Source organism: Hypomesus transpacificus, chromosome 9 (genome assembly GCF_021917145.1).
Source record: "Hypomesus transpacificus isolate Combined female chromosome 9, fHypTra1, whole genome shotgun sequence".
Classification (NCBI taxonomy): Eukaryota; Metazoa; Chordata; class Actinopteri; order Osmeriformes; family Osmeridae; genus Hypomesus; species Hypomesus transpacificus.
The window spans coordinates 18,463,092-18,488,893 of record NC_061068.1 but is presented as its reverse complement, the minus strand read 5'-3'; the positions used below and the strand labels follow the sequence as shown (position 1 = coordinate 18,488,893).

At 47.2% G+C, this 25,802-nt stretch overlaps 1 protein-coding gene across 4 annotated transcripts in view; it reads right to left on the bottom strand.

Moving 5' to 3' along the window:
• The window catches only part of plekha6 (pleckstrin homology domain containing, family A member 6), a 206,347-nt gene that overhangs the window by 94,771 nt on the left and 85,774 nt on the right, over positions 1-25,802 (bottom strand). For all 4 annotated transcript variants that reach the window (XM_047025028.1, XM_047025025.1, XM_047025026.1 and 1 more), the window contains exons 2-4: positions 20,752-20,835; positions 17,544-17,676; positions 15,571-15,675 (exon numbers count right to left, since the gene is read on the bottom strand). In XM_047025028.1, coding sequence (XP_046880984.1) covers positions 15,571-15,675; positions 17,544-17,660 — 222 coding nt within the window. In that variant the 5' untranslated portion in view covers positions 17,661-17,676; positions 20,752-20,835. The remainder of the gene's footprint in view (positions 1-15,570; positions 15,676-17,543; positions 17,677-20,751; positions 20,836-25,802) is intronic.

The following is a 25,802-nucleotide window of genomic DNA, read 5'->3' as shown; positions in this document are numbered from 1 at the left end:
GCGATAGCCATGGCGAGGGAGCAACTTCAAATGAAGAAATTATTGATAAAAAGGGTTTGTCGTCTTCAGTTATTTGGAAGTGGTTTGGCTTTTTGAAATACGACAAAGAGCAGAGCAATGTTCGGTGCAAATTGTGTAGTACGCAACCAAGTCTGGTAATACGACAACCATTTTTTACCACCTGAAGCAAAATCACTCGTTGGAACAAGCAGAAAGTGTGAGTTTGCGCCAAGGTATTGATAAAAATCCACACTTGACTAATCTAATACAAGTCAGCTTTGAGAAGTCCAACTTTTTGAGCGGCCTTTATGGAACAGGCCTATGGTTTTGAGTAATAGAAGCTTTAAGACTGAAGTTTATTCCCTCCTGAATTTAGTTTTTCATACAGATGCCTGCAGATAACTATAGGTAGGAGGTATCATCTGTAAAACACAATGGAACAACTTTATGAAGCCTGACCTAGTCTAGTCCAAAGTACCACAAAAATATATATTTATCACGTTTTTCTAATTGCACATCGAGGCCATGAAAGTATCTCTAAAAGCATCCTTGGTCAAATACTTCATCCACACTAGGATAAAAAGGTGTAACTTTTCACAATTCTTGGCTTTAATGAAAGGTGGTACTTGGAACTCCCATTTCCATATCCCCCATATTTGAACCTGTAGTAGTTGATTTATTGAAAAATCACAAAGCGTACAAAGAACACTTGCAGTAAAAACTGAATTGCCCCGAAATGTATAATCTTCACCGTATACAATACAATATAAATAGTATGTTAAAAACACATTAAATATTGTCGACATGGGGAAAATTTTTGTAGTAAAAGTAACCTATGACTTTGCACTTTGCAGTATACTGTCTCAGCCTATTGAGCTATTCTCAGTGTTGAAATTGTAAAAGCTGTAATTTAGTCATCTTTTGAGATATCAAAGTGAAATTGTGCATGGGACTTCAGAATTATGTAATCTGGAAGCCTGTAAGGTTTGAAAAATCATCAGTCAAAAGGACATTTGCATTATTGACACGTAGACATTGTGGACATTGAATTCAGCCATATTGTCTTGTATTCATTTAGCTAAATATTGCTTTGAAAGACATGTATCCTACACATCTACAACAGATGTAGGTTTTCTACATACCAGTAGCGCCGTCAGGGGGAGCCAGGTGGGGCACAGCCACCCTGACACAAATCAACCTAAAAAAATACTTTTAAAACACATTTTATCCTATAGAAACCACAGTCTACGATTGAAACATTTCATCATAGAAATCCACCACTCACATCCTGTCACGTATCTCCACATTCAGATCCTGTCACCCCTCCCCCCACAAGAGGTTGCACTGGGCCAGGTGAGAGTGCAGTCTATAGCGGTACATAGAAGCTGAGGGAGCTTATCATCGATAAAGGCTAGCCCAGTTGGATGCTGGAAAGTGAAGATACCAAGTTGCTACGTTGTTTAGCTGCAGTAGTTAGTCTAATTAGCTAGTGCTACTTAAATTCTGTATTTTGTGAGGGCTGACTGTCTTACCTTGCTAGCTAGTTTAGACAAACAAAAAGTTACTTCAGTCTGGAGAGTATCCTATTACTACCTTAGGCAATTCGGGCCGATCACAGCAAGAGCGTATTTTTAAAACATTGCACTTCCATTGTTTGCTATGGTACGTCAGTAAAGCTCTGTCATAGCTTTCTACAACTATCAAACCAATTTCAAACCACTTGATAAACTTGGGACTGCCAGAGTATCTGGATAGCTGGCATTATGGGCTGGTAGTGTATATCGTTAGCTAAGATAAATGACTAAATGTAAATGTTAGCTAGCTACAATTTTTTTTCATTTTCGAAAAGTGGTTCTGAGGAGCAGAGTTGGAGATATCTCCGATGTTGTCGAAAGTGAAGCTGCTAGGGCACCTCTTGTTTTTGTTAGTTTTATTATTATTATACTTAGGACTAGGAGTCTATGGCAGCCCATAGAACCGTATGGTAAAACTTTTTGAAATTTGGCACATTGATTGGACAGTCTACTGATCAATTTCACCAAGTTTCATGCCGACCACTCGAGCACTATAGCTCCACCAAGGGGTCAAAATTGGAGGTGTGTTTACTCCCATAACTTTTGAACCGTAAGACCAATTTTCGAAAGTGAGGTATCATTGGATTTCTTGGATGTCTCGGGATCCCTTGCAAAAGCCTCCAGAAACGTCTGTATATCCAGAACAGTGCTGCTAGGAACCTGATGAAGGTGCGCAAGCATGACCACATCAACCCCCATCCTCAGGTCACTCCACTGGCTTCCTGTCTCATTCAGGATTGAGTACAAGGTCTCCCTCCTCACCCATCAGTGTTTCCACGGGAATGCCTCCCCCCCTATCTCAAAGAACTTCTCACCCCACAAACCTCCACACGGTCCCTCCGATCTGCTGAAAAATATCTCCTGAAACCACCAAGGACTAAGCTGCGTACCATGGGATTTCGGGCTTTCTGCTCAGCCACTGTGGATGCTTTTAAACGTGGCCTCAAAATCCACCTTTTTAACGAGCCTTTGGTTGATTTACTCTTTTATTCTGTCCTATTTTCTTTTTTGGTCTACATGATTTTTTCTAGGGCTGAACGATTAATTGCATTTGCGATAATATCGCGATTTGACAAAACCCAAGAGAAATCAGTTGCAGACGAAGAATCAACTGTGCACATTACACTTTACCTTAACCTGTACGATGGCCTCAGGATCAACAGAACCTGACAATGCAGACACTTTGCCAATTTTGCCTTTAAAAAAAGATGCATCGCCTTGTCAAGTATTGTACTTGTTGATTTCCAACTGCTGCCTTTAAGCTGATATTATCGGACCTCTGCGACTCCAGACCCCTCTTTCTAGAACACAGATTTGTGTCATTGAATACTATCATTACATATTGGAATAGACACAAATAATTGTAATCCTTCACAATCGACCAATGACAGTTCCCTCTACAGTCAGAGCTCGTGCAAGAAAGTGGAACATAAGGGAGATACCCTTTCCAAAACTTGTAAGGGCATAATAGTTTGTGAAAGACACATAAAAACACAAATATCCAACGAGGCAAAATCCTGGACAATTTTGGAATGCCTGCTGGACAAATTTTTTAGGTCTCGAAAAGAGGACATGTCTGGGTAAAAGAGGACGTCTGGTCACCCTAATAGTGTCTTTGTTATATTATTTCGTTACAGCCACGTTGGCTCTGCACACAAGACAAACACGTCTGCCCTGCCAATGGACGACCAAGTCGAACACACCTATTCTGTCTCCCACCTGTCTAGAAAGCTACATACGTTGCACAAATGTGATCGTTCGAAAGCGGGCCCCACAGCTTAGCGTCGCTCGTGTGATTTTGTACATTCCAACTGACTATTTTCCGATATGACAAACGCTATAGTATGGCTTCAAAATTTACAATGAGGAAGGTAACAAGTAACCCTAGCAGGTAGTAACATTGCTACGAGTATTATGCTAGGTTGCTAGGTAACGGAAGCTAACTAAAGCTGGCTAGCTTCAGTTTTGGAAAAATAACTCACTCTGGTGGGAGCGTCGAAAATATTAATGCAAGGGTTAAGACTGCAAGGAAAGCTCTGCTTCCCCTAAAAAGACAAAACAATTATGGTCAAATATTTACTGTTGTGTTAACATTTTAAATGCGTTAGAACATCTCAAAATCGAGTTTGTTTAGAATCAGCTACATATAGAGCTTTTTTGATGAACATTCTAGAATTTTCGTTTGCCAAGTTTGACCCTTGAACGCTTCCGGTTTCAGACGCGCCAATGATTGTTTTGATGGAAGTCAGTGAGTTTAGAAGCATGAGTGAGCAAGTTACTGTGGTAAAAACAATGTCAATTGTTGCTGTATTCGGCTGGTGGTTGAGATTGGGGAAGAACAAATTGTCAATAAGTTTACATTTTCTATAAAAACGGGACAACGGGATGACTGGGTTGCTGCTGTGAAGAATAGCTTAGTGCTTGAAAAAGGTGGTTTGGGGTGCCATAACTTGTCATGGAAGGGAATTTCCAATCATGCCTAGCATCATTGGCGATGTGTCCTGGGTTAGGTTACTGAAATGAATGTGCGTAACCGGCAAGGAATCCACCTGAACAAAAAATATACTTCAATAGAAATAACTCGGTTGTGGATCTAACACTACCATGTGTAGTCATAGGCCTATTGACCTGGGCTGCGTTTCCCAATAACGATGGATCGTAGCAGCAATCGAGCAAAATAACGAAACCATCGATATTTCTTACGTGCGTTTCACAAACATGCTCATAAGTAGTAGGCTAATCTACTGTACGCACTTTCAAGAGCTACGAATTTTCAATAGACACTTTAGCTACGATGGCTTTGGGAACGGCCCGTAAAGCTAAGATCCGTCGTACGATGGATTCTACGATCAGACGCTTTCGGGAAACGTAGCCCTGTTTTTCAAGCCTCGACCATTCACTGGGTTCAGAAATGACAAGTGGGTAAAAACAGCAGATCATATTGAACATTTATCTGTGTGTTTATTAATTACTACAATTTCACAGCAGTTATTCAACAAGGAACCTGCAAATAAACATACCCGCGGCAAACTTCCCCGTTGCTTTTAGTATTCATTAGTGTTAGGAAGTTTGGTTCATTTGACTGATTCGGTTCTTTGAATCTCGTTCAGTAAAATGAACTAATCTTTTTTCGAGTCATTTGTTCATTTCAACGAATATCATACGTGCAAACACGTATGATATTCTCATGTAGGTTAGTGCATAACATGTGCACCAGCAGATACTATTTCAAAAGAAATTCCTGCATTAAAATAATGTATCATGAGTTTGTATGATTTGGTAATGTATTGTAGCGACCCACGGATTGGTCGCGTGTTAACTCGCGCTGTTGGCGCAAAGGATTGTGGGTGGCGCAATTCACATACTTGTTTCATGTTTGGTTAATGTTGTATGCATGTTTGAGTTGAGTGTTGTTGTTCTGTCAATTAGGTTTGTCAGTGGATGATGTATGGATATTAGTAACTATAAGTTATCGTTGTTGCCATAACTGTGAATTGTATGTGAGTTAATGACTTGTTGTTGGCATTCACATGTGATTGGTGGTGTAGTAATAAAACCTGTAGTCGAGCGGTGTATGGGACACAGGATAAAAAGGTCTTCTTCTCTGCGTCCGATTATTACGCATCCACTCCAATATAGACCCCTAGCGCCATCGTTACATTGGTGTCAGAAGTGGGATGGCGCAACCACGCAGGATGGAGGAAGAAATCGCAGATCTTGAAGAGACCATTAAGAGGACTCAGCTACACCTGGAGAAACGTAGGCTGAAGATGGAGCGTTCCAGGGCAAGAACGTCGTCCCACGCTGATGGGTCCAGTGTGCCACGGCCTTGTCGCCCCCTAGAGGCCGGGAGTGGAACCACAGAACACACAGCCATAGCTGTGGACATCCAACCTGACCTACCTGGGGCGTCCCCACAGGTGGATGTTGGGGCCATCCTGCCCCGTTCCACTGCCATGCCAAGAACACCAGCGAAGGTGCCCAAGTTCAATGGAGAGACGCTCCTGGAGCCATATCTTGCCCAGTTCCAGTTGGCAGTGTGGCATGGTGGTTGGAGCAGCGAGGAAGCCGCCACTCATCTTGCCCTGGCGCTGGAGGGAAATGCGCTGCAGGTGCTCCTGGATCTGACCCCGGGAGAACAGCGGAACCTGGAGACCTTGACCGGGGCCTTGGAGAGGCGGTTCGGGCAGCCACCATTCCCTGACCAGAGTAGGGACAGGCTAGCCAGCTGTCGCCGCCAGGAGGGAGGGAGTTTGGGCGCTTTCGCCGCAGATATCCAGCTCTACGCCCGCCATGGCTATCCAATGTTCGACGCCGCTGCAAGAGGGGAGCTGGCTCTCCATGCATTCCTCAAGGGGCTTATGCCAGAGCAGCTACGCCAGCATGTGCGTCTCACCATGCCCAGAACCCTGGAGGGGGCTCTTCAAGAAGCGGTACGGGCAGAGGCGGTGCTCTGCACTCAGGCTGCCCCACGGCTGTCCCTTCCACACGTCCGGGCCATCGACTGTGAGGGTGAGGAGGCCGAGCCAGTTTGTCAGGTGCAGTTTCAGCGGCGGCCAGCCCCAGCTGGGAACCGTCGACCTCGATCCACTCTTCGGTGCTATCGTTGTGACGAACCTGGTCACATTGCCCGTGACTGCCCAGCACCAGCACCAGTCTCCAGAGCACCACAGCAGACGGGAAACGACGGGGGGGTGGCGCAGTGAGGGGCCCGCCACCCCAATCGTTGGCCCCTCCCTTAAGCCAAGAACTGTTGATTGGTCGTGTAGGCAACACTAAGGGACTGTATTTGGACTGCTGGCTTGATGGCCAACCCTGCCAAGCTCTAGTAGACACGGGGTCTACCGTCTCACTGGTGCGTCCTGGCGTCCTTCCAGGAACCATGGGGACGCTCTCCGGCGCATGGGCAAAGTCAGACACGAACCTGGTGACGGTGACAGGGGAGAAGGCTGCTACAAAGGGGAAGAAGCATCTGCGGATCCAGGCTGGGAACCAGGAGGCGGAGCACGAGTTCTGGCTTGCCAATATTCAGGACTCGTGCATTATCGGCCTGGACCTGTTGTCCCGTTGGGGTGCCTATGTTGATGTCCTGAGGGCAGCCATCACCCTTGGTGGGGAGACTGTGGCGCTCCAGGCCGGCCAGGACAAGAACACAAAGGTCAGAGACCAGCAAGCCAGCTGCCAAACAGCTGCCACCAGCGACTCCATGCCAGGTCAGCCTACCAACCATACATCGGCGGAGACGTCTGAGGCGGTGAGGGAACTCTGCCGCCGCAGCAGTGATGGCCTTGACCAACAGCAGTGCGGCCAGTTGAGGCACCTCCTAGAGGACTATGCAGATATCTTTGCAGCAAAGGATGAGGACTGTAGGCGGACGGGGTTGGTTCAGCATTCCATTGACACCGGTACCGCCCAACCCATCCGCCTGCGGCCTCACCGGCTGGCCCTCGGCAAGCGACAGGTGGCAGAAGACAAAGTTAGGGAGATGGCTGCTGCTGGGGTAATTGAGCCCTCTGACAGTCCGTGGGCCGCACCAGCTGTCCTGGTTCGAAAAAAGAATGACAGCTGGCGGTTCTGCGTGGACTATCGACGTCTCAACGCGGTGACCAAGAAGGACTCTTACCCCCTCCCTCGCATAGATGACGCCCTCGACCATATCACAGGCTCCAGCTGGTTCAGTTCCCTTGATCTGCGTAGTGGCTACTGGCAGGTGGAGTTGGCCCCTGACGCACGACCAAAGACTGCCTTTACCATTGGACAGGGACTGTGGCAGTTTCGTGTTATGCCGTTTGGACTCTGTAATGCACCAGCGACGTTCGAACGGCTGATGGAGAGGGTACTGGCTGAAATACCACGGAGTCGTTGTGTGGTATACCTGGATGACCTGCTGGTGCATGCCAGCGACTTTGACCGAGCCCTGGGTAACCTGCAAGAGGTCTTTGAAGCCATTCGTCAGGCTGGGTTGCGGTTGAACCCTGCCAAGTGTCGCCTGCTGACAAGAGAAACGCAGTTCTTGGGCCATGTGGTCAGCGCGCACGGGGTAGCTACCGACCCCGCTAAGGTGGCCGCAGTCCAGAATTGACCACCCCCTGCCAACGTCACCGAACTGCGGAGCTTCTTGGGCCTGGCGTCCTATTACCGGCGTTTCGTCCGGGGCTTCGCCACGATTGCCAAACCCCTCCATCGACTGACTGACAAGGGACAGCCCTTTGACTGGGACGACGTGTGTGCCGGAGCCTTCACCCAGCTAAAAACTGACCTTACCGAGGCTCCCATTTTGGCCTACCCAGATGCGGAACAGCCCTTCATCGTGGACACTGATGCCAGCAACGTGGGAGTTGGCGCCGTACTGTCCCAGAGTGTTGGAGGGGTGGAGCGCGCAGTAGCCTACTTTAGCCGCACTCTGAACCGAGCTGAAAGGAACTACTGTGTGACCCGGCGTGAGCTGCTGGCAGTGGTCCTGGCACTGCGACAATTCCGGCCGTACCTGCATGGCAGCCATTTCCTTGTGCGCACCGATCATGCTTCCCTTACCTGGCTGTTGAACTTTAAGAACCCGGAGGGCCAGGTGGCTCGCTGGCTGGAGGCCCTACAGGAGTATGACTTCGAGATCCAGCATCGACCAGGGCGGTTGCATGCTAATGCTGATGCCCTCTCCCGCCGCCCCTGTGCAGTCTTGGAATGTCGGTATTGCCAACGACAAGAGGAGCGGGACCAACCACTGACGGTGGCAGCCATTCAGACAGCTGACTGCGAGGGGAGTTCTCCATGGACCTCCGCTCAGCTGCAACAATGCCAGGAGGCCGATGCAACCTTGGCGGTGGTAATCAACTGGCTGGCGACGGGGCGGCGTCCCGAATGGACAGAAGTGTCTGCCCACGGACCGGAGGTTAAGGCTTACCAATCACAGTGGGGCAACTTGGAGCTCCATGACGGGCTGGTGCACCGGAGGTGGAAAGCTCCTGGCCGGGGAAGCGACCTCCTACAGCTGCTGGTACCCCGTGAACTCCGCCAACAGGTCCTTCAGACCGTCCATGGCTCGGTGGGGGCGGGGCACTACGGCATCGCCAAGACCCTCCGCCGCCTCAGGGGCCGATTCTATTGGCCAGGTTGTCGACGGGACGTGGAGCTGTATGTGCACTGCTGTGACCTTTGCACTGCTAAGAAAGGGCCAACGCAGCGCTCCCATGCCCCATTGCAGCAGTACCTGGTGGGGGCTCCGATGGAGCGAGTAGCGGTGGACATACTTGGGCCCTTTCCAGCGACTGATTCCGGCAACCGCTACGTCCTCGTGGCCATGGATTATTTCACCAAATGGCCGGAGGCATACGCGGTGCCGGATCAGAGTGCCACCACAACTGCGGAAAGGCTGGTAGAGGAGATGTTTGCCCGCTTCGGGGTCCCTGCGGAACTCCATAGTGACCAGGGGCGGAACTTCGAGTCCCAGGTCTTTAGCGAGGTCTGCCGACGGCTGGGAGTATCCAAGACGAGGACGACACCTCTCCACCCTCAGAGCGATGGGCTGGTGGAGCGGTTCAACCGCACCCTGGCTACCCAGCTCGCCATCCTGACCAGCCAACATCAGCGGGACTGGGATCGCCACCTGCCCCTGGTCCTGTGGTCGTACCGGACGGCCGTCCAAGAGTCCAGCCAGTGCACACCAGCTGCCCTCATGTTTGGGCGGGAATTACGGACACCGGTGGACTTGGTTTTCGGGACCCCGCCCGAGCCGGAGATTGCTGGAGGAAAGGAGATGGGTTACTACCGGAGGTTGATAGATCGCCTCCAAGTAGTCCATGAGTACGCTCGTCAGGCCCAGGCTAACTCTGGGGTGCGGCAGAAAAGAGCCTACGACACCCGGTGTCGGAAGCTGACCTTCAAGCCCAGTGACAAGGTCTGGGTGTATTGCCCTACTCGTAAGAAGGGGGTGTCACCCAAGCTATGCAGTCACTGGCAGGGGCCTAGTGAGGTTATGGAACGGGTTTCTGAGGTGATGTATCGGGTGCGCATGCCTGGTCGGGGGCGTGTGGTGGTGCTGCACCAGGACAGACTATCACCATATCGCCCGCTTGCTCCAGAGACGGGTGGAGCAGAGAACGACACCAGCGGCACCATTCCCACTGGACAATGTAACCCCCCCCCTATGGCACCTTCTACCAGTCCCAGGAGGCCAACTCGGCGGCGGTTACGGCCAGGACACTTAAGAGACTACCTGTTGGGTGATGGGGTTGTCGGGGACGACTGACCCCTCAGGTGGGGGCTATGTAGCGACCCACGGATTGGTCGCGTGTTAACTCGCGCTGTTGGCGCAAAGGATTGTGGGTGGCGCAATTCACATACTTGTTTCATGTTTGGTTAATGTTGTATGCATGTTTGAGTTGAGTGTTGTTGTTCTGTCAATTAGGTTTGTCAGTGGATGATGTATGGATATTAGTAACTATAAGTTATCGTTGTTGCCATAACTGTGAATTGTATGTGAGTTAATGACTTGTTGTTGGCATTCACATGTGATTGGTGGTGTAGTAATAAAACCTGTAGTCGAGCGGTGTATGGGACACAGGATAAAAAGGTCTTCTTCTCTGCGTCCGATTATTACGCATCCACTCCAATATAGACCCCTAGCGCCATCGTTACAGTATTTTCACACTAGCATTTAATTATCCCGTCAAACAATTACACTGCACTAAACTGTAAGTGTAAATGTAAAGTGAAAATAACAAAACCAGTCAGTATGATGACTTGAGCGAATATCATTCACGTCTTACTAAAACAGCGGCCACGCGAAAGGGAATAAGGAAACTGTTTCCTCTACTAAAAAGTACAATGCGGGTCACGTGAAAAAAGGATCCAAAGACTCGTAGAAAGACCGAGCCGGGAAATGAATGAATCGTTCGTTTCCTCTAGCTACAGAGCCTATGCAGGTCCCGTGAAAAATGATCCAAAGACTCGTAGAAAGACCGAGCCGGGAAATGAATGAATCGTTCGTTTCCTCTAGCTACAGAGCCAATGCAGGTCCCGTGAAAAATGATCCAAAGACTTGTAGAAAGACCGAGCCGGGAAATGAATGAATCGTTCGTTTCCTCTAGCTACAGAGCCTATGCAGGTCACGTGAAAAATGATCCAAAGACTCGTAGAAAGACCGATTCGGGAAATGAACGAATCACTCGTTGAGAGGACTCGTTACTCCCGAGTCCTTATAAGGATTCGTTCAAAATGAACGAATCGTTTACGAACGACACATCACTAGTATGCATACAGCTGGTCTAGGTCTTTTTAAGCCATCTCTGTCTTAATTGTTTGTTGACTCCCATTAAAAAATAGTAGTAGGCATCAGACTTTTGTAGGCTTCAATAGCCTCTTTACTAACTGTAAATGCGGAGCTCAGTCCCATCGCGGATTTTGCAAGTGTAGTCGAAAGACAAACTGCTGCAACCTATTTGCCTATTGGAATTTGCTTGGCAAAATTGCTAGCCAATTTTCATCATACATTTAATACAAACACCACATTCCTTGTTTCTGTTTAACCTAATTCCCACATTTCCTCCTTCGAGTTTATTATCGTTTTGTTAGATCGTTCGTTCATTCATTCATTAATACAGTAGGCTACGCTAGTGTCGTAAGGGTGAACTAGACAAATAAATGCAAAATGTTTATGATGTAAACCGAAAATGAGCTTCCCCTCTGATGAAAACAAAGGGGATTGCTTGCGGGTCTTGATGCGCCGAGGCACTAGCAGAGCATTCTCGGATTTGTAGTATAGCTTTACTGGCGGGCCAGCTCAAATATAAATTTGATATCTCGCGGGACAAATATAATTACACCATGTGCCAGAAGTGGCCCACGGGCCAGAGTTTGGTTTTGCTTTGCTTATTTTGCTACTAAATGTCCCTCTTTTGTGCTGCTTGACCCTTTCATTGCTGCTTGCAGCTATATTTAATATTAATAAATGTTATTTTTTAATTAAAGTGACTGACTTTCCCTCTTGTTTCATCGTAGATATATCCCAGTCAAGAGCTGAAGGGCCTAAACAGCCACAACTGAAGCTTTTCCCTCGGACCCTTTAGGGGAATAGAAGACGGGGCTTCATGAAAGAGTCGTAAAGTAAGCAGAAATGGCTAGAATACTCGCAACGTAAAGACATGCATACCTCTATGCTTGCCTCCACTTTAGTCTCCCTTCCTCAGGTGATTCAATGTTCATATCTGAAGAGGGGTGCACAAGTGTGAAAAAGGCAACTTACAAAGATGGGGGTTTTGTAAGCACAGCTGTTACCCTTATCGACTCCCTTGCGGAAACATTGAATAGTTATAGAGGGCTCTCTGTTTCTGTTTCTTTCTTTAAGGTTTTCAACCTGTTATCGTGCTGGTGTAAACTTACAATAAAAAGCACTAAAGCCGAGTTGTGTCTCTGGGTCTATCTGGGTCTTGCCAAGTGGACCAGCATTACTGAGAAAGAACTTGACAATTGGACCTCCAGAGGTCAGGTCACACCAAGCTCTAGGCTTGAAGGTTACGACATTTCCACTCCAATAGCTCAAAAACAGGTCAACACTGATAAGGAATCATTTCGGGCAGATTCTTTTATTCCTATTATTGATGTGCTTCTCTCTGAGGAAGATTGAGGAAGAAGATTTTCAAATGAAAATATTGTAATACTTGAAGGGAAACAAGCTTTGAATCCCAGCAGAAGAATCTAGTGTTACCATTTGTCTTGGTTAGATACTCAGCCAAGCTAGATGCATGTTTCTGCTTCCCCTGTCGAGAATTTGGAGCCAGAAATGATAGACATCAACTTCACAAGACAAGGTTTTTCCAATTGGAAAACGGCGATGTTTATTTTAGATAAAGCTCAAAGAGCGCAGTGCGCGCTCGCATTAACTTTGGAAGTCCCTATCGAGCATCACATCAAACCCAGAGTACATCCTAGGTTTGGGCTAATCCCCAAAATGTTTAAAACGCCTGGCTCCGCGCCTGATTCAAGATCCTGTAAAGCAAATTCCATTATTTGCTTCTCAGTACATTATATACATGTGAAATTAGTTCCTGAAACAGACCTGCCAACTCCTCAGAGTAAAAAAGGTGACAGTGTCGCGGGGAGTGGGGGGGGCGTGCCGCTGGCTCAATTTTTGTGTAATTTTAATATGCAAATGACACATTTCTGAGCGTGACTTACAGGCCATATTGCAGGTTAAACATCGCTGTTGATAAATGGGTACATGAAGCACTCAAGATATGTATATCATTAAAAAAATCTCCAAATGGTGTCTCTAAATGGTGTTAACGACCAGTTTTTGTCGTTTTTGGTGTTAGCATTAGCATATTAGCGCAATTTGGTGATGAAGTCAAGTTGGGGAGACGTGGAGGACACTAGGCATAGATATCCATAGACATAATATAGATATCTTTGGAGAATAGTCTCAGATTAGTACTAGAACTATGGCGAATGACTGCAACTCACCAGGGCGCTTCACCAACTCCACTCATTCTCCTCGGACCATCTAACTACATAAAACATTTACACAATTTCTACATAATGAAACACTTTCCGCTATTGCAGCTTCGTCCCAAGATCTCTACAGACCATGCAGCTAATCTAATGCTCAACACTTGAACACAGGGGCTTATTACTTGAAAGAGGAACTAGAGCTGGTACAATTTCTGGGGGAAATTGCAGGGCGTGCGTCGGTTGCAGATGGGTCAGTTTATTATGAAACAAGCCAAACCTCCTTTGAAACTAGCTATTCTAACACATACCGTAACGTTGTCACCAGCAGTATTTTATTAGATGGAATCGCGATTCAAACAGTACCATCTGCTAACTGAAAATATGCAGCCAAACGTAAATAAGCTTGATATTTATTTAGGGGGAAATGGCTAATTCTAAAGAAGTTTGCTGGAAGCAATCATTGGGCCTCATTCTCAAAAAATTTCTTAAGTTTCTTCTGAATTGTTTCTTACGGGCTTCGGAAAAACAAGGAAAGAAATTGACATCCGCCAAATTCAGGAACGCTTGAAAATGTGTTCCTACGCAGCAGAAGTTATATGAGCTGTGCTCCCTGGGGAGAGTTGTCTTAAGTTGAAAGCGCGTCCTCGTGCTCCTGAATTTGCATACATACATGCCCCAACAGCTCCTTACAAGGGCACGCAACAGCAGTGACGTGTGCAGTCAGAATCGACACAATTAGGAAAGCAACAGGAACGCAAGTTTTTCCCAAGTGAAAAGCAACCGGTGAACAGGTGCATCGGTGCAACATACCAGTAAGATGAGCAGTGGAATTGTTCTCCACTGGAGAATTCGATTTTTGGATATCAAGAATTCATTGGTTAAATGATAAAACGGTTTGCCATAGTCTGTAGAGTTGATGTGAACGCAATCACCAACAATTTTTCATAACTTCATTAACACTTCAAACACAGAGTTTTCTTAAATGCGATTCCTTTGATCCTTGTGGTTTTTAAGGAATCGCATTTGAGACAACTCTGGACGATTTACGACTGCTATTTAGAGTTCGGAAAGTCTTCTGAAGTTCAGAACATATCCCAGATAAGAAAAATTTTATGAATGCCAAATGTTTTCCTAAATCCAATTCAGAAGAAATTCCTTCTTAAATTCTTAACTGCGTTCAAGAATGAGGCCAATTGTCAGTAAAAAAAGCAGACCCTTTGGTCTCAGTCTAGAGCCCTGCATGGAGAAGCTGCATGAAGAAGCTACGAGCCAGCTAGCCTCGCTGATGTTGCTAGCCAAACTTCACTGAATGTACCGGTGTTACGTCCCAACTGGTTTCCAATTTAACTGGTTCCCCAGCTGTGCGTGCACCTATCAGTCCGCCTCTATCACCAGATTCGTCACAAATTCACAAACATATTACTGGTGATTTTCGGATCTCATATTTGCTGGAGCAAATATGAAAGTAGGCCTATGGGCTACGTGCACACTACATTAGACAACCATAAGCGACAAAATAAAACATTTGCAGGCTCGCATGAAGTGGGATTCGATCCCACTAGAGCAAAATACATGCACACGAAAGTCCGTTGATTTACACCGCATGCCATACCAGCTCTGAAATGTAAGCAATATGATTACGTACTTGTTAACTAGCAGACGCTCTTATCCAGAGCGATTTACAGTAAGTACAGGGACATTCCCCCCGAGGCAAGTAGGGTGAAGTGCCTTGCCCAAGGACACAACGTCATTTGGCACGGCGGGTAATTGATCCGGCAACCTTAGGATTAGTAGTCCGACTCCCTCACCGCTCAGCCATCTGACTCTCTACGTCAGGCTTTTTCAAAACCTACTGTTTTACTACTACATTTTTTAACTGTGAGATTTGCATAGGAAAGAGTGGTCAATGGACTTTGGGGTTCTCTGTATGTCCATTTTACCCACTGAACTGTCGTTACTCAACTGTGACAAGGTAAATTCGGTTCTGCAATCAATGACCCCTTTAACTTGTTTATTTAAATGAATACATTATTTGGAGATGAAGTAAACACGTAAATTCATTCATGTCTGCACTTATGTTTCCGAACACGGACTAAAATGCTTTGCACGCAGGAATTTACTCGAAGGAACTGTCTTTTGAGATTCTGTTTCCACCAGTTTGAAATGATTTGCAACACACTTTACTTTAGCTCAACTTACTAGCCTGACACAGAGCAGGCTAGTTCAGAAGTATAAGTTACCTTGGTTACGTAGCTAGAACTAAAATAAAAGCCACCTTAATGGAACGGAACACCCGCTGAAGTAAGCGACACTTGAAATAAGTCTCGCTTTTCCTTAATCGACGTTGATGGAACACCCCCCAGCTTTTTTGAGGCCTTTATGGAACAGGCCTTTATGGAACAGGCCTCTGGAATGCTAGGTTTTATGATTAGTGTTTTTGGCCCACATGTGTTATGGTGAGTGTTTTGGTCCTAGGTTGTGGTGAGTGTTTTGGTCCTGCATGTGTTGTGGTGAGTGTTTTGGTCCTGTGTTGTGGTGAGTGGTTTGGTACCTGCTTGTACAGCCAACCCTGTTTGGACACCTCTGCTTTGGGGTTCCTGCGCATTGAGTTTGAGCGCTTGCCAAACGTAGCAGCCTTCCTGTGGGTACGAGATGCCTGGAGAAGGGAAGAGGGAAGCAAGGTAGTGGAGGAGAAGAGACAAAAGACAAAAGGGAGTCAGATGGCTGAGTGGTTAGGGAATTAGGCTATTAATCAGAAGGTTGCCGGTTAGATTCCCGTCCGTCATCCGTCATCTGCCGCTTGTCCGGGGATCGGGTCGCGGGGGCAGCGACCTAAGCAGGGAGGCCCAGACTTCCCTCTCCCCGGCCACTTCCACCAGCTCTTCCTAGGGGACCCCGAGGCGTTCCCAGGCCAGCCGAGAGACATAGTCCCTCCAGCGTGTCCTGGGTCTTCCCCGGGGCCTCTTCCCAGTTGGACGTGCCCGGAACACCTCACCAGGGAAGTGTCCAGGGGGCATCCTAATCAGATGCCCGAGCCACCTCAGCTGGCTCCTCTCGACGCGGAGGAGCAGCGGTTCTACTCTAAGCCCCTCCCGGATGACCGAGCTTCTCACCCTATCTCTAAGGGAGAGCCCGGACACCCTGTGGAGAAAGCTCATTTCGGCCGCTTGTATTCGCGATCTTGTTCTTTCGGTCACTACCCATAGTTCGTGACCATAGGTGAAGGTAGGAACGTAGATCGACTGGTAAATAGAGAGCTTCGCCTTTCGACTCAGCTCCTTCTTCACCACGACGGACCGATGCAGAGCCCGCATCACTGCGGACGCCGCACCGATCCATCTGTCGACCTCGCGCTCCATTCTTCCCTCACTCATGAACCCCGAGATACTTGAACTCCTCCGCTTGGTTCAGGATCTCCTCCACTGTCATTGCCCACATGAGCATTGAAGTCCCCCAGGAGGACGAGGGAATCCCCGGGAGGAGCGCTTTCCAGCACCCCCCCCAGAGACTCCAAAAAGGGTGGGTACTCTGAGCTGCCATTTGGTGCATAAGCACAAACAAAAGTGAGGACCCGTCCCCCCACCCGAAGGCGGAGGGGACTACCCTCTCGTCCACCGGGGTGAACCCCAATGTACAGGCGCCGAACTGAGGGGAAACAAGTATTCCCACCCCAGCTCGACGCCTCTGACCAAGGGCAACTCCAGAGTGGAAGAGAGTCCAGCCCCTCTCAAGGAGACTGGTTCCGGAGCTTATGCTATGCGTCGAGGCGAGGCCGACTATATCTAGCCGGAAACTCTCTACCTCGCGCACCAGCTCAGGCTCCTTTCCCTAAAAGCTAGCTTCTGCAGCCGAGGATCGGACCGCCAAGGCCCCCGCCTTCGGCCGGCGCCTGTCTCACACTGCACCCGACCCCCATGACCCCTCCTGCGGATGGTGAGCCCACTGGAAGAGGGTCCCACGTTGTCTCTTCGGGCTGTGCCCAACCGGGCCCCATGGGAAAAGGCCCGTCCACCAGGCGCTCGCCATCGAGCCCCACCCCCGGGCCTTGCTCCAGGGGGGGGGCCCCGGTGACCCGCTTCCGGGCAGGGGCAACTGAGAACCATTGTTGTTTTTCTTCATGGTTGGTTTTTTGAGCCACGCTTTGTCTGGTCTTTCACCTGGAACCTGTTTGCCTTGGGTGACCCTACCAGGGGCATAAAGCCCCCGACAACATAGCTTCCAGGATCACTAGGACACGCAAACCCCTCCACCGCGGTAATCGGTTTGATTCCCGGTCGCACAAAATGACGTGTCCTTAGGCAAGGCACTTCACCCTACTTGCCTCGGGGGAGTGTCCCTGTACTCACTGTAAGTCGCTCTGGATAAGTGCGTGTGCTAAATGACTAAATGTAAAAAAGATGAGGGATACATGGAAGAGGAGGAGAGGAAAAATTGTGTTGCATGTGGAACAGGATGGATTTTGCTGCATCATTAGGTCTGTGTTAAAATGATGTGCGTGTGTGTTTGTGTGTGTCTGGTACTGACCCGTGTGTAGGGCTGGGACTCTGGGGACTGGTCTGACACCATGTTTCTGTTAAAGTTACAGTTGACGTCGCTGGCGTTGGAGATTATTGGTCTTCTCCCTCCTGCCCTTCCATTCATGTCCAAATCACAACTCCTGGAGCCAGAGAGAGAGACAGACAGAAAGAGAGAGAAAAGAAGAGATACAGAGAGACCCAGACAGAGATAGACAAAAAGAGAGAGTGAACAATACAGACATGTGCACAGATAGACAACATTCTTTCAGTGGAACAATGACATCCCATCGTGTGGGTTACTCTAGACTACCTCCTAACCCCTGTGAGACTTCAGGAGGACTGCTCTCCTGGGCTCTGTCCCAGCCCACTGCAGTCCAGCCCAAACCATCCCACTACAGCCCAGCCCAGCCCACTACAGCCCAGCCCCAGCACAACACTGGCCAAGCCAGTGGTGTGCCTACACTAACTGTAGCTGAGGTGAGGCTGTGCTTTAAGAAGATCAACCCTCGCAAGGCACCTGGCCCAGACGGCATATCAGGTAGGGCCCTCAGGGGCTCCGCTGACCAGCTGGCAGGGGTCTTCAGTGACATCTTCAACCTCTCCCTTAACCTGTCTGTACTCTCCACCTGCTTCAAGAGGAACACCATTATCCCTGTGCCCAAGAACACCAAGGTCACATGTCTGAACAACTATCACCCAATAGAACTGACCAATGTCATCATGAAGTGCTTTGAGCGGCTAGTCAAATCATTCATCTGCTCCTCGCTGCCCCACACACTGGACCCTATGCAGTTTGCATACCGGTCCAACAGGTCTATAGACGATGCCATCGCTCTAACTATGCACACCGCTCTCTCCCACCTGGACAAGGTGAATACATATGTGAGGATGCTGTTCATTGACTACAGCTCTGCATTCAACACCATCCTCCCCTTCAGACTGGTCTCCAAGCTTGTGGACCTGGGACTGAGCACCTCCCTCAAGTGGATGTTCCACTTCCTGACGGGGAGGCCACAGGTGGTGAGAATAGGTGACCGCACCTCATCCGTTCTAATCACCAACACAGGCACCCCCCAGGGATGTGTGCTCAGCCCTCTCCTGTTTTGTTCACCCACGACTGTGCGGCAACGCGCAGCTCCAGCCTCCTTGTCAAGTTTGCTGACGACACAACCATCGTGGGCCTCATCTCTGACAGTGACGAGTCAGCCTACAGAGAGGAGGTTGACACCCTGACATCATAGTGTCAGGACAATAACCTCTCTCTTAACATCAGCAAGACCAAGGAGATGATTGTGGACTATAGGAGGCGGCAGGAGGAGGAGCATGCACCCCTACTCATCAATGGATCGGAAGTGGAGAAGGTCAGCTGCTTCAAGTTCCTCAGGGTGAACATCAGCATTGACCTAACCTGGTCTGTTCACACGGACAAGGGTGCATGGCTCCAGGGTGCAAGGGACCAACAGGCTCCTGTATGGTCATTGACATTGCACTATTGTACTGCACTCCACTTAGGTTAGAATAGGTTATAGGGTTGGAACAGGTTTCTTGTGCATTTAGGGTTAGTATAGTGTACTATCTATTGTTATCTGTAATTTAGGAAGTTTTAGTATTAGGGTTAGTATAGTCGATATTTATTGCTATCTGTATATGTAGGAAGTTTCACTTATTTAAGCTCAGCATTTATGTAAATTGTGTTCCGTGTACTTATATGTTATGTTATGCCAGGTGCTTGCGTTGTCTTGTCTTAAGAATTTCAGTGCCCAGTCTAACCTTGTGTTGTTCTGTGTACCTGACAAATAAAAGACTTGAACTTGAATTCACTACAGTCCACTACAGCCCAGCCCACTACAGCCCAGCCCACTACAGCCCAGCCCACTATAACCAAGACCAGCCCACTGCAGCCCAGCCCACCACAGCCATCTATAAGGCTGTGTTCACACTTGACTTCTTTTTTTAGAAAAAAGCGCTGCCTTTAGGGCCTTTTTACATGCAACCCTATGGAAAAAGGAAAAAGGCGGGAGCCTTTTTTAAAAGCGTCCGCCTAAAAAGCGCAGCATCCGACTCCTTTTTGAGTTCAATTTTTAGAGTTAGCATTTTAGAAAAGCGCTGGGTGACGTTAAGCGCCTTTCTGACAGCTGACCAATCAGGACGAGGAGAGTAGGTACGAGTGTACCTTCCCAAGTAACCTTCTACCTTAGTTACCAGGCATGGCTCCTCGAATGCCAAAGCTAAAGCAGATAATTGCATTTTATTCGCCATAGTAGCGAGCTGTCAATAAGTAACCAACGAAAAATAATGGATGATAATGTATCGTTAGACTGTATGATCTCCGTTCAGGTTACAGAATTCTCGCGCTGAAGGCGCTCAAAAGGCGCTGAAGGCAACTCTTTTTTCTGAAAAAATAAGTCAAGTGTGAACACGGCCTTATCCACTAAAGCCCAATCCACTACAGACAGGCCCAAAACCGTCCAGCCCAGCTCACCCCACCACAGCCCACTATAGCCAAGCCCAGCCCACTACAGCCCAGCCCACCACAGCACACTACAGCCAAGCCCACTACAACCCACTACAGCCCAGCCAGCCAGACCCATCCCAGCTCAGCAGCCCTTGAGCCCTGAACACATATACTGCTTCACTTATTGATCCTTTCCAGTCCTGCTCACGCCAATAAGCTATTCATTACACTGGGCCAAAAGGGAGATGGATTTTTAGACCCTCTTCTTTTCTACTCCCATCCCTCTTTCTCTCTCTTTCTGTAAGCCATTCTGCATGCTTTCTTTCTCAGATTTCTCTTTCTCTCAGCACATACTACTGTAGTAGAGAAGTACATCTGCATGAATGGAGCCACAACAAATGTACTGTCTTTCCTAAAACCCTATACATACAACATGTACATCAACAAGGAAACTAAATGTGGAAAATTCCTAAAAGGCAACAACTCATACAATACAGTATACTGTACTGCCCAAATACTGGCAGTCCTTAGCGTGGTAGGGCAAATATGCCAAAGGGATGTTGTAGTAGAACTTTCAGGTACTGTATTGTTGTGGAACTTTCAGGTACTGTATATTGAAGAACTGTCAGGTACTGTCAATTGCAGTTGAACTGTCAGGTACTGTATATTGTAATAGAACTGTTAGGTACTGTATATTATATAGGAACTGAGGTACTGTATATTGTAGTGTGTGTGTGTGTGTGTGGGGGGGATTACTTACTGCAAGTATGTCTGTATGTGTGCACTGTCTTCCAGCTGGAGCTGGATTACTGATGATCCAGCTGGTCTACTCTGGTCATTCTGACTGGAGAGGAGAGAGAGAGGAGAGAAAGAGGAGAGACAGGGAGTTGAGTTAGAGAGGGTGTAAGTGTAGAGAGAGAGGGAGGGGGGAGAGGGAGAGGGAAGAAAATAGAAAAGTACATCAGCACTGCTAGTTGATCAGGGATTGGTCACATTGATCTCTGACATCACAGCAAAAGCATCTAGCCAACCACAGCCATACGTTATACAATAGGGTGATTATTAAATGATTGTGTGTATATGTGTGTGAGAAAATAATGTGCTTTTGTGTAAGTATGCCAATAGGTTTTGGGGCAAAACAATCCCAGCACCAGATGTTTATGTTAACAATAGGATGTAATCATTTTGTTTATATTATACCTCTGAGCCTTAAAGAACATTGAATATCCTTGGTTCATGACATTGACACTTCCAGGTGTCCATATGGCAGTGCTGAAGGTTTGCAAGGTAACTCTTCCTGGTCTGAATCATCTACTTGTGTCTGCATGGACAAGTGTTTTGTTCTCTGTATCTGTGTCTTCATCTAATAACCTCCCAGGACCCAGGCAAGGGGCGTGTGCGGGTGTTTGCGTGTGTCTAGTAGTGTATGGAGTGTGTGGGTGTGTTTTGGTCCTAAAATCTAAAAGTATAGATAATGTTTGCTTTACTAGGACACTACAATCTGTGATGCAAATCCATTTTCTTTACAGACGTTTTTTTTTGGTACTTTTTCTGGTAACATTTCTGAAGATGTGTATTTATCATGGCATCGGTGTACAAAGCATTATCAACCAAACAAAAAAAGATATACTGAAAATAAATGATCAATTTGTCCCTTATAAGAAGCTAATGAGGCCATCTGAGAGTTGTTTAGCAACACAGACAACTCTGTGCCAGTGGACTGTCATATTTGGAGCAGCCCGCTATTTTCTAGCAAATTACAGTTTTTTACAGCAATCCTATTCCAGCCAATTTCTTTTGGCAAGGCGAGCCCTCCTCTTTGGGTTATTTTGTGGAACCACTGTCAATTGACCTCGGCTAGAGAGAAGAGTGCAGACATTCAGACAAGAATTGGGGATGCTGTTTCTCGTATTTGAATTTCTTTGACAATACCACCTAGCGCAGCTTGAAGAAGCGTCAGCCACCATGCAGGAATGTCCTGTGTTTCCTCAGGGACTCAACTCCCCTGCTCCTTACATAACAGCCACTGAGTATGGAGGCAGCGTCGAGGGACAAGAACAGGTTTGGAGAACTAAGCCAGAAGGAACGGACACAGAACAACATTGGAGACACCCCAAGGTTCTGCCCATGAACACCTCCCTTTAACAACACATGGTACACATGTTGGTTCATGCCTCTCTGTAGTACTCTGTCCAGAACCTTCACTCTCATGTACAGTACCAGTCAAAAGTGAATGCTGTCACTGTTTTAATTTTGAGGAGACATGATACGAGGAGCCAGAACCGTGTGATTCTGGGATTCATACTGGCTGTGTTCAAGCAGAACCCCCCCCCCTCTCTCTCTCTCTCTCTGATAGGTAAAGAGGACAGGGGACGTGGGAGAACACAATATTCAGGCATGCATCGGCTGACAGCAGAACACAACGCACACCAGAGTCCCTCTGCCCAGTATGCATCTAACCAGAACAAACCCCTGATGAGCAGCTGCCACTGTGTGCGTGTGTGGCTGGGTGTTTCCTAACTCATACGTCTTCTATAGGTTTGCTGAGTGATGTTGTCATGTGCATGCATGTTGTGAATGTCAGTGTGTTTGTGACAAGGCTTTAGTGTGTATATGTGTGTTTATGTGTGATTGTGTGTGTGTGACTTGGTCTCAGAGGGTCCTGCGCCTGAGAAAGCCTATTCATGCGTAACCTACAAACCTATTTAAAATGAGACTGCTTTGCCTGCTTACAGAACCACACTGCAAAACGTCAAAATGACCGGTGAATTATCACTTTATGACTAGAGATATGACCACTGACATAAATACTTCAGCAACTCCACTGTAATGTGTCTTGAGATCTAAGCAAAGCCTGTGACAGCACTGTCAAGTTATTTACAAAGTCAAGCCTTCCCACATACACACACACACCACTGCATGCATCCACACACACTATCCACTGTACTAGTCTCTCAAACACACACACACAAACCGATAAAAGCCATAAAACAGATCCCTGTTCTTTCTCTTTCCAACACTGCATTGCAGTCCTGTCTGACCTCCAGCTTCTGGTCCCCCCCTCCCACTGCCAGCCTACCCCAACCACGGTTAACTTTCTCCCAGCTTTGGCCCATCCCACAGCCCCCTCTCCTACCTCACCCTCCGGTCTGCACGGAACTTCAGCATTGTCCCCCGGATCAGTCATAAAACAGATGAGAGACAGCAAGAGGGAGATAGAGAAAGAGAGACAGAATGAGGGAGACGAAGAGAGGAGGGTAGAGAGAAGAAAAGATAGAAGGAGAGGAAGGGAAAGAGGGACAGAGAGAGGAGAGCAGCTGGCTGGATCTCACACTGCCAGGAGTGAGGCTTTATTGCTGTCGCTGTAGGGTTGGTGGATATAGTAACTGCTGTCCTCCTTTCTCTCCTTGAGAATGCATACTGTACCCAGCCTCTTCTCTTTCTCTCTCCCTCTCTCTCTCTTTCTCTCTTTCCACTTCAACCCTGAAAGAACTGCAAGGCTCAGCTTATTCAGTCCCCTTGGTCTGTCTGTCATCCCCTCCTCTCTCCTCCATTCTGTACCCCCTGCCCTCTCTCCATCCCCCATCCATTCATCTCTCTCTCGCGATCATGCTGTCTCGTCCCACTAAGGATGGGAGGGCAAGTTATCAATATCAATGCTACTTCCCCAGAAGTGGCATTTAACCAGGTTTGGAAAAAGTCACAGGCCTTCTTCTCTTTATTGTTGTTGTTCTGTCTAGGTAGCTCTATGATCAAACCTGTTTACGTAGATTGTAAATCACATGTGGGATATCCTTTTCACCAAGTCTACCAGACACAAAGAACAACCTTTAACAGTTTTGAGGTACTACACTAAACAATCCAGTAAAGTATATGTATTTATACGTCTGTATCAACATTATTCTTTGCCTCTAAATCATTGAAAAAACATTTCAGTTTGTAATATTCATAACTTTCGACAGCATCGCTACCGCTTTTTGTTGCTGTCTAATCTCTGTTGATACTTAACCTAGCCATGACCACACCATAATCCTAACCATGACCCTAACCAAGACCAACCAAGACCACACCATGACCCTAACCAAGACCACACTATGACCCTAAGCAAGAGCACACAAACAAGACCACACAACTATGACCAACCACAGTAGCAAACCGTGACTCTTAAACCTTGGCCCTCTGACCTAAATTACTCGTCGGGAAAAAAATACGATACAGCACGCAAAGCATTAAGGCCTACATGAAATTGTGTTGGTCATTAAGCACTATTTGAGCCAGCCCTTGCGGCACAATTCACGGTATTGTGCATAAGGTAATTGTGCATAATGACGTTGCGTTGGTACATATAGTTAGCCTACAGATTGACCGGTCATTCTGTACAACACTATAACATATAGGCTCTTAAAAGCTTTGGTTTTTCTGCACACAATTAAGTTCTGGTGTAGGTCTTCCTTTGCCGATTAAATCCAACTTCTCATTAAAAGTAGAAAACGGCACAAAACAAATGTGAAACAATGTCCTCTTCACTAGCGGGAACGTTACTCTCAGCTTCACTTGTGAAATGAACGAACAGGCTAGATAGTTTATTGGGGTGTGCTTGCCTTTGGCGAGCACAAACCATTGTTATCTCAAATATATATTTATTATTTATTATTATTATTGTTTATTTTCGCGACCCTAAGGCTCAGTCAATATTTGGACTACATCGACAACGTCGATGTCAAAAGGTTCGTCTTGGTCACAATTGCGTTGGTTCTATTGGGATTTATGTTCCGTTCCACAGTTTAGGTTTTAATTAAGTTTTTGTGGCAAAAGTTAAGCTAACTTGCTAGCCACAGTCACTGACGCTACTGACGTCACTAACGTCACAAAATATCGCGTGACTACCTCTAGCAGAACATTAGGAGAGCCTCTTTAAGGAGAGCCTGCCCACTCCCTATTAAGCCCCATTGTACCGACTTTTGTTGCAGTTCCACCAGAGTTCCACTGGGAGTGATCGCGGTCCAGTGCAAAATGAATGGGAGTCTATGGAGCTAAACGGCTACATGTGTCTCTTTCGCCTGATTGTCGTTGATAAATCTCAGATTTGATTGTAGTTTTTGCATGTTCAACATAGATTACAGGTCAAAAGTTTAATGAACGAGTACTTGTGTCCTTTCGATTTCTTACAGGGTAAGTCGTTGTTGCCCATAACTAGCTAGCATTCTGCTAACGAATTTTGATTGGTTAGTGAAGGACTGACTACGACCAGAGATCCCGCTTGATGGCATTCTAAGCAGAACCAGAATGTCAGAGCATTAGCAACATTAGCAACAACATTAGCAAGCCAAAACTCTTTCTAGCATGTGTATTGACAGGGAGAGCCTAACCTGTCAGCTGTGTTGTCGATGCCTCAAGAGAAAAGTGGAAGTAACCAGAGCTTGCCGTCAAGCAGTAGCTCTGGTCTACCTTTCTGAATGACGTCAATGCCATTTTCAAAGACTTTTTAGAACAGAAAGGCGACTTTAAAAAATCCAACACCCCGCGGTGTGTATTTTTTTGCCTCCCCTTTCGATTTCAGAATTCAAATTATTAGACAAAAAATTATATCCTGAGAAAAGAGGGGTATAGGTCCATAGACCTTCATTCATTCTGCACACGACCGTTAGCCCCTCATGTGGAACTGCAACCAGTTCAGAACCCGGAAGTTTCCAGAGAGTGGGAGTTCTCCCTTTATTAGACATTGGCTGTTTATCAATCCGAAGAACGCTGAGAACGCAAGTACATTCTTTTGAAGAACGTTCTGGCAAGCCTCCTTGTGAGAATGGTCTT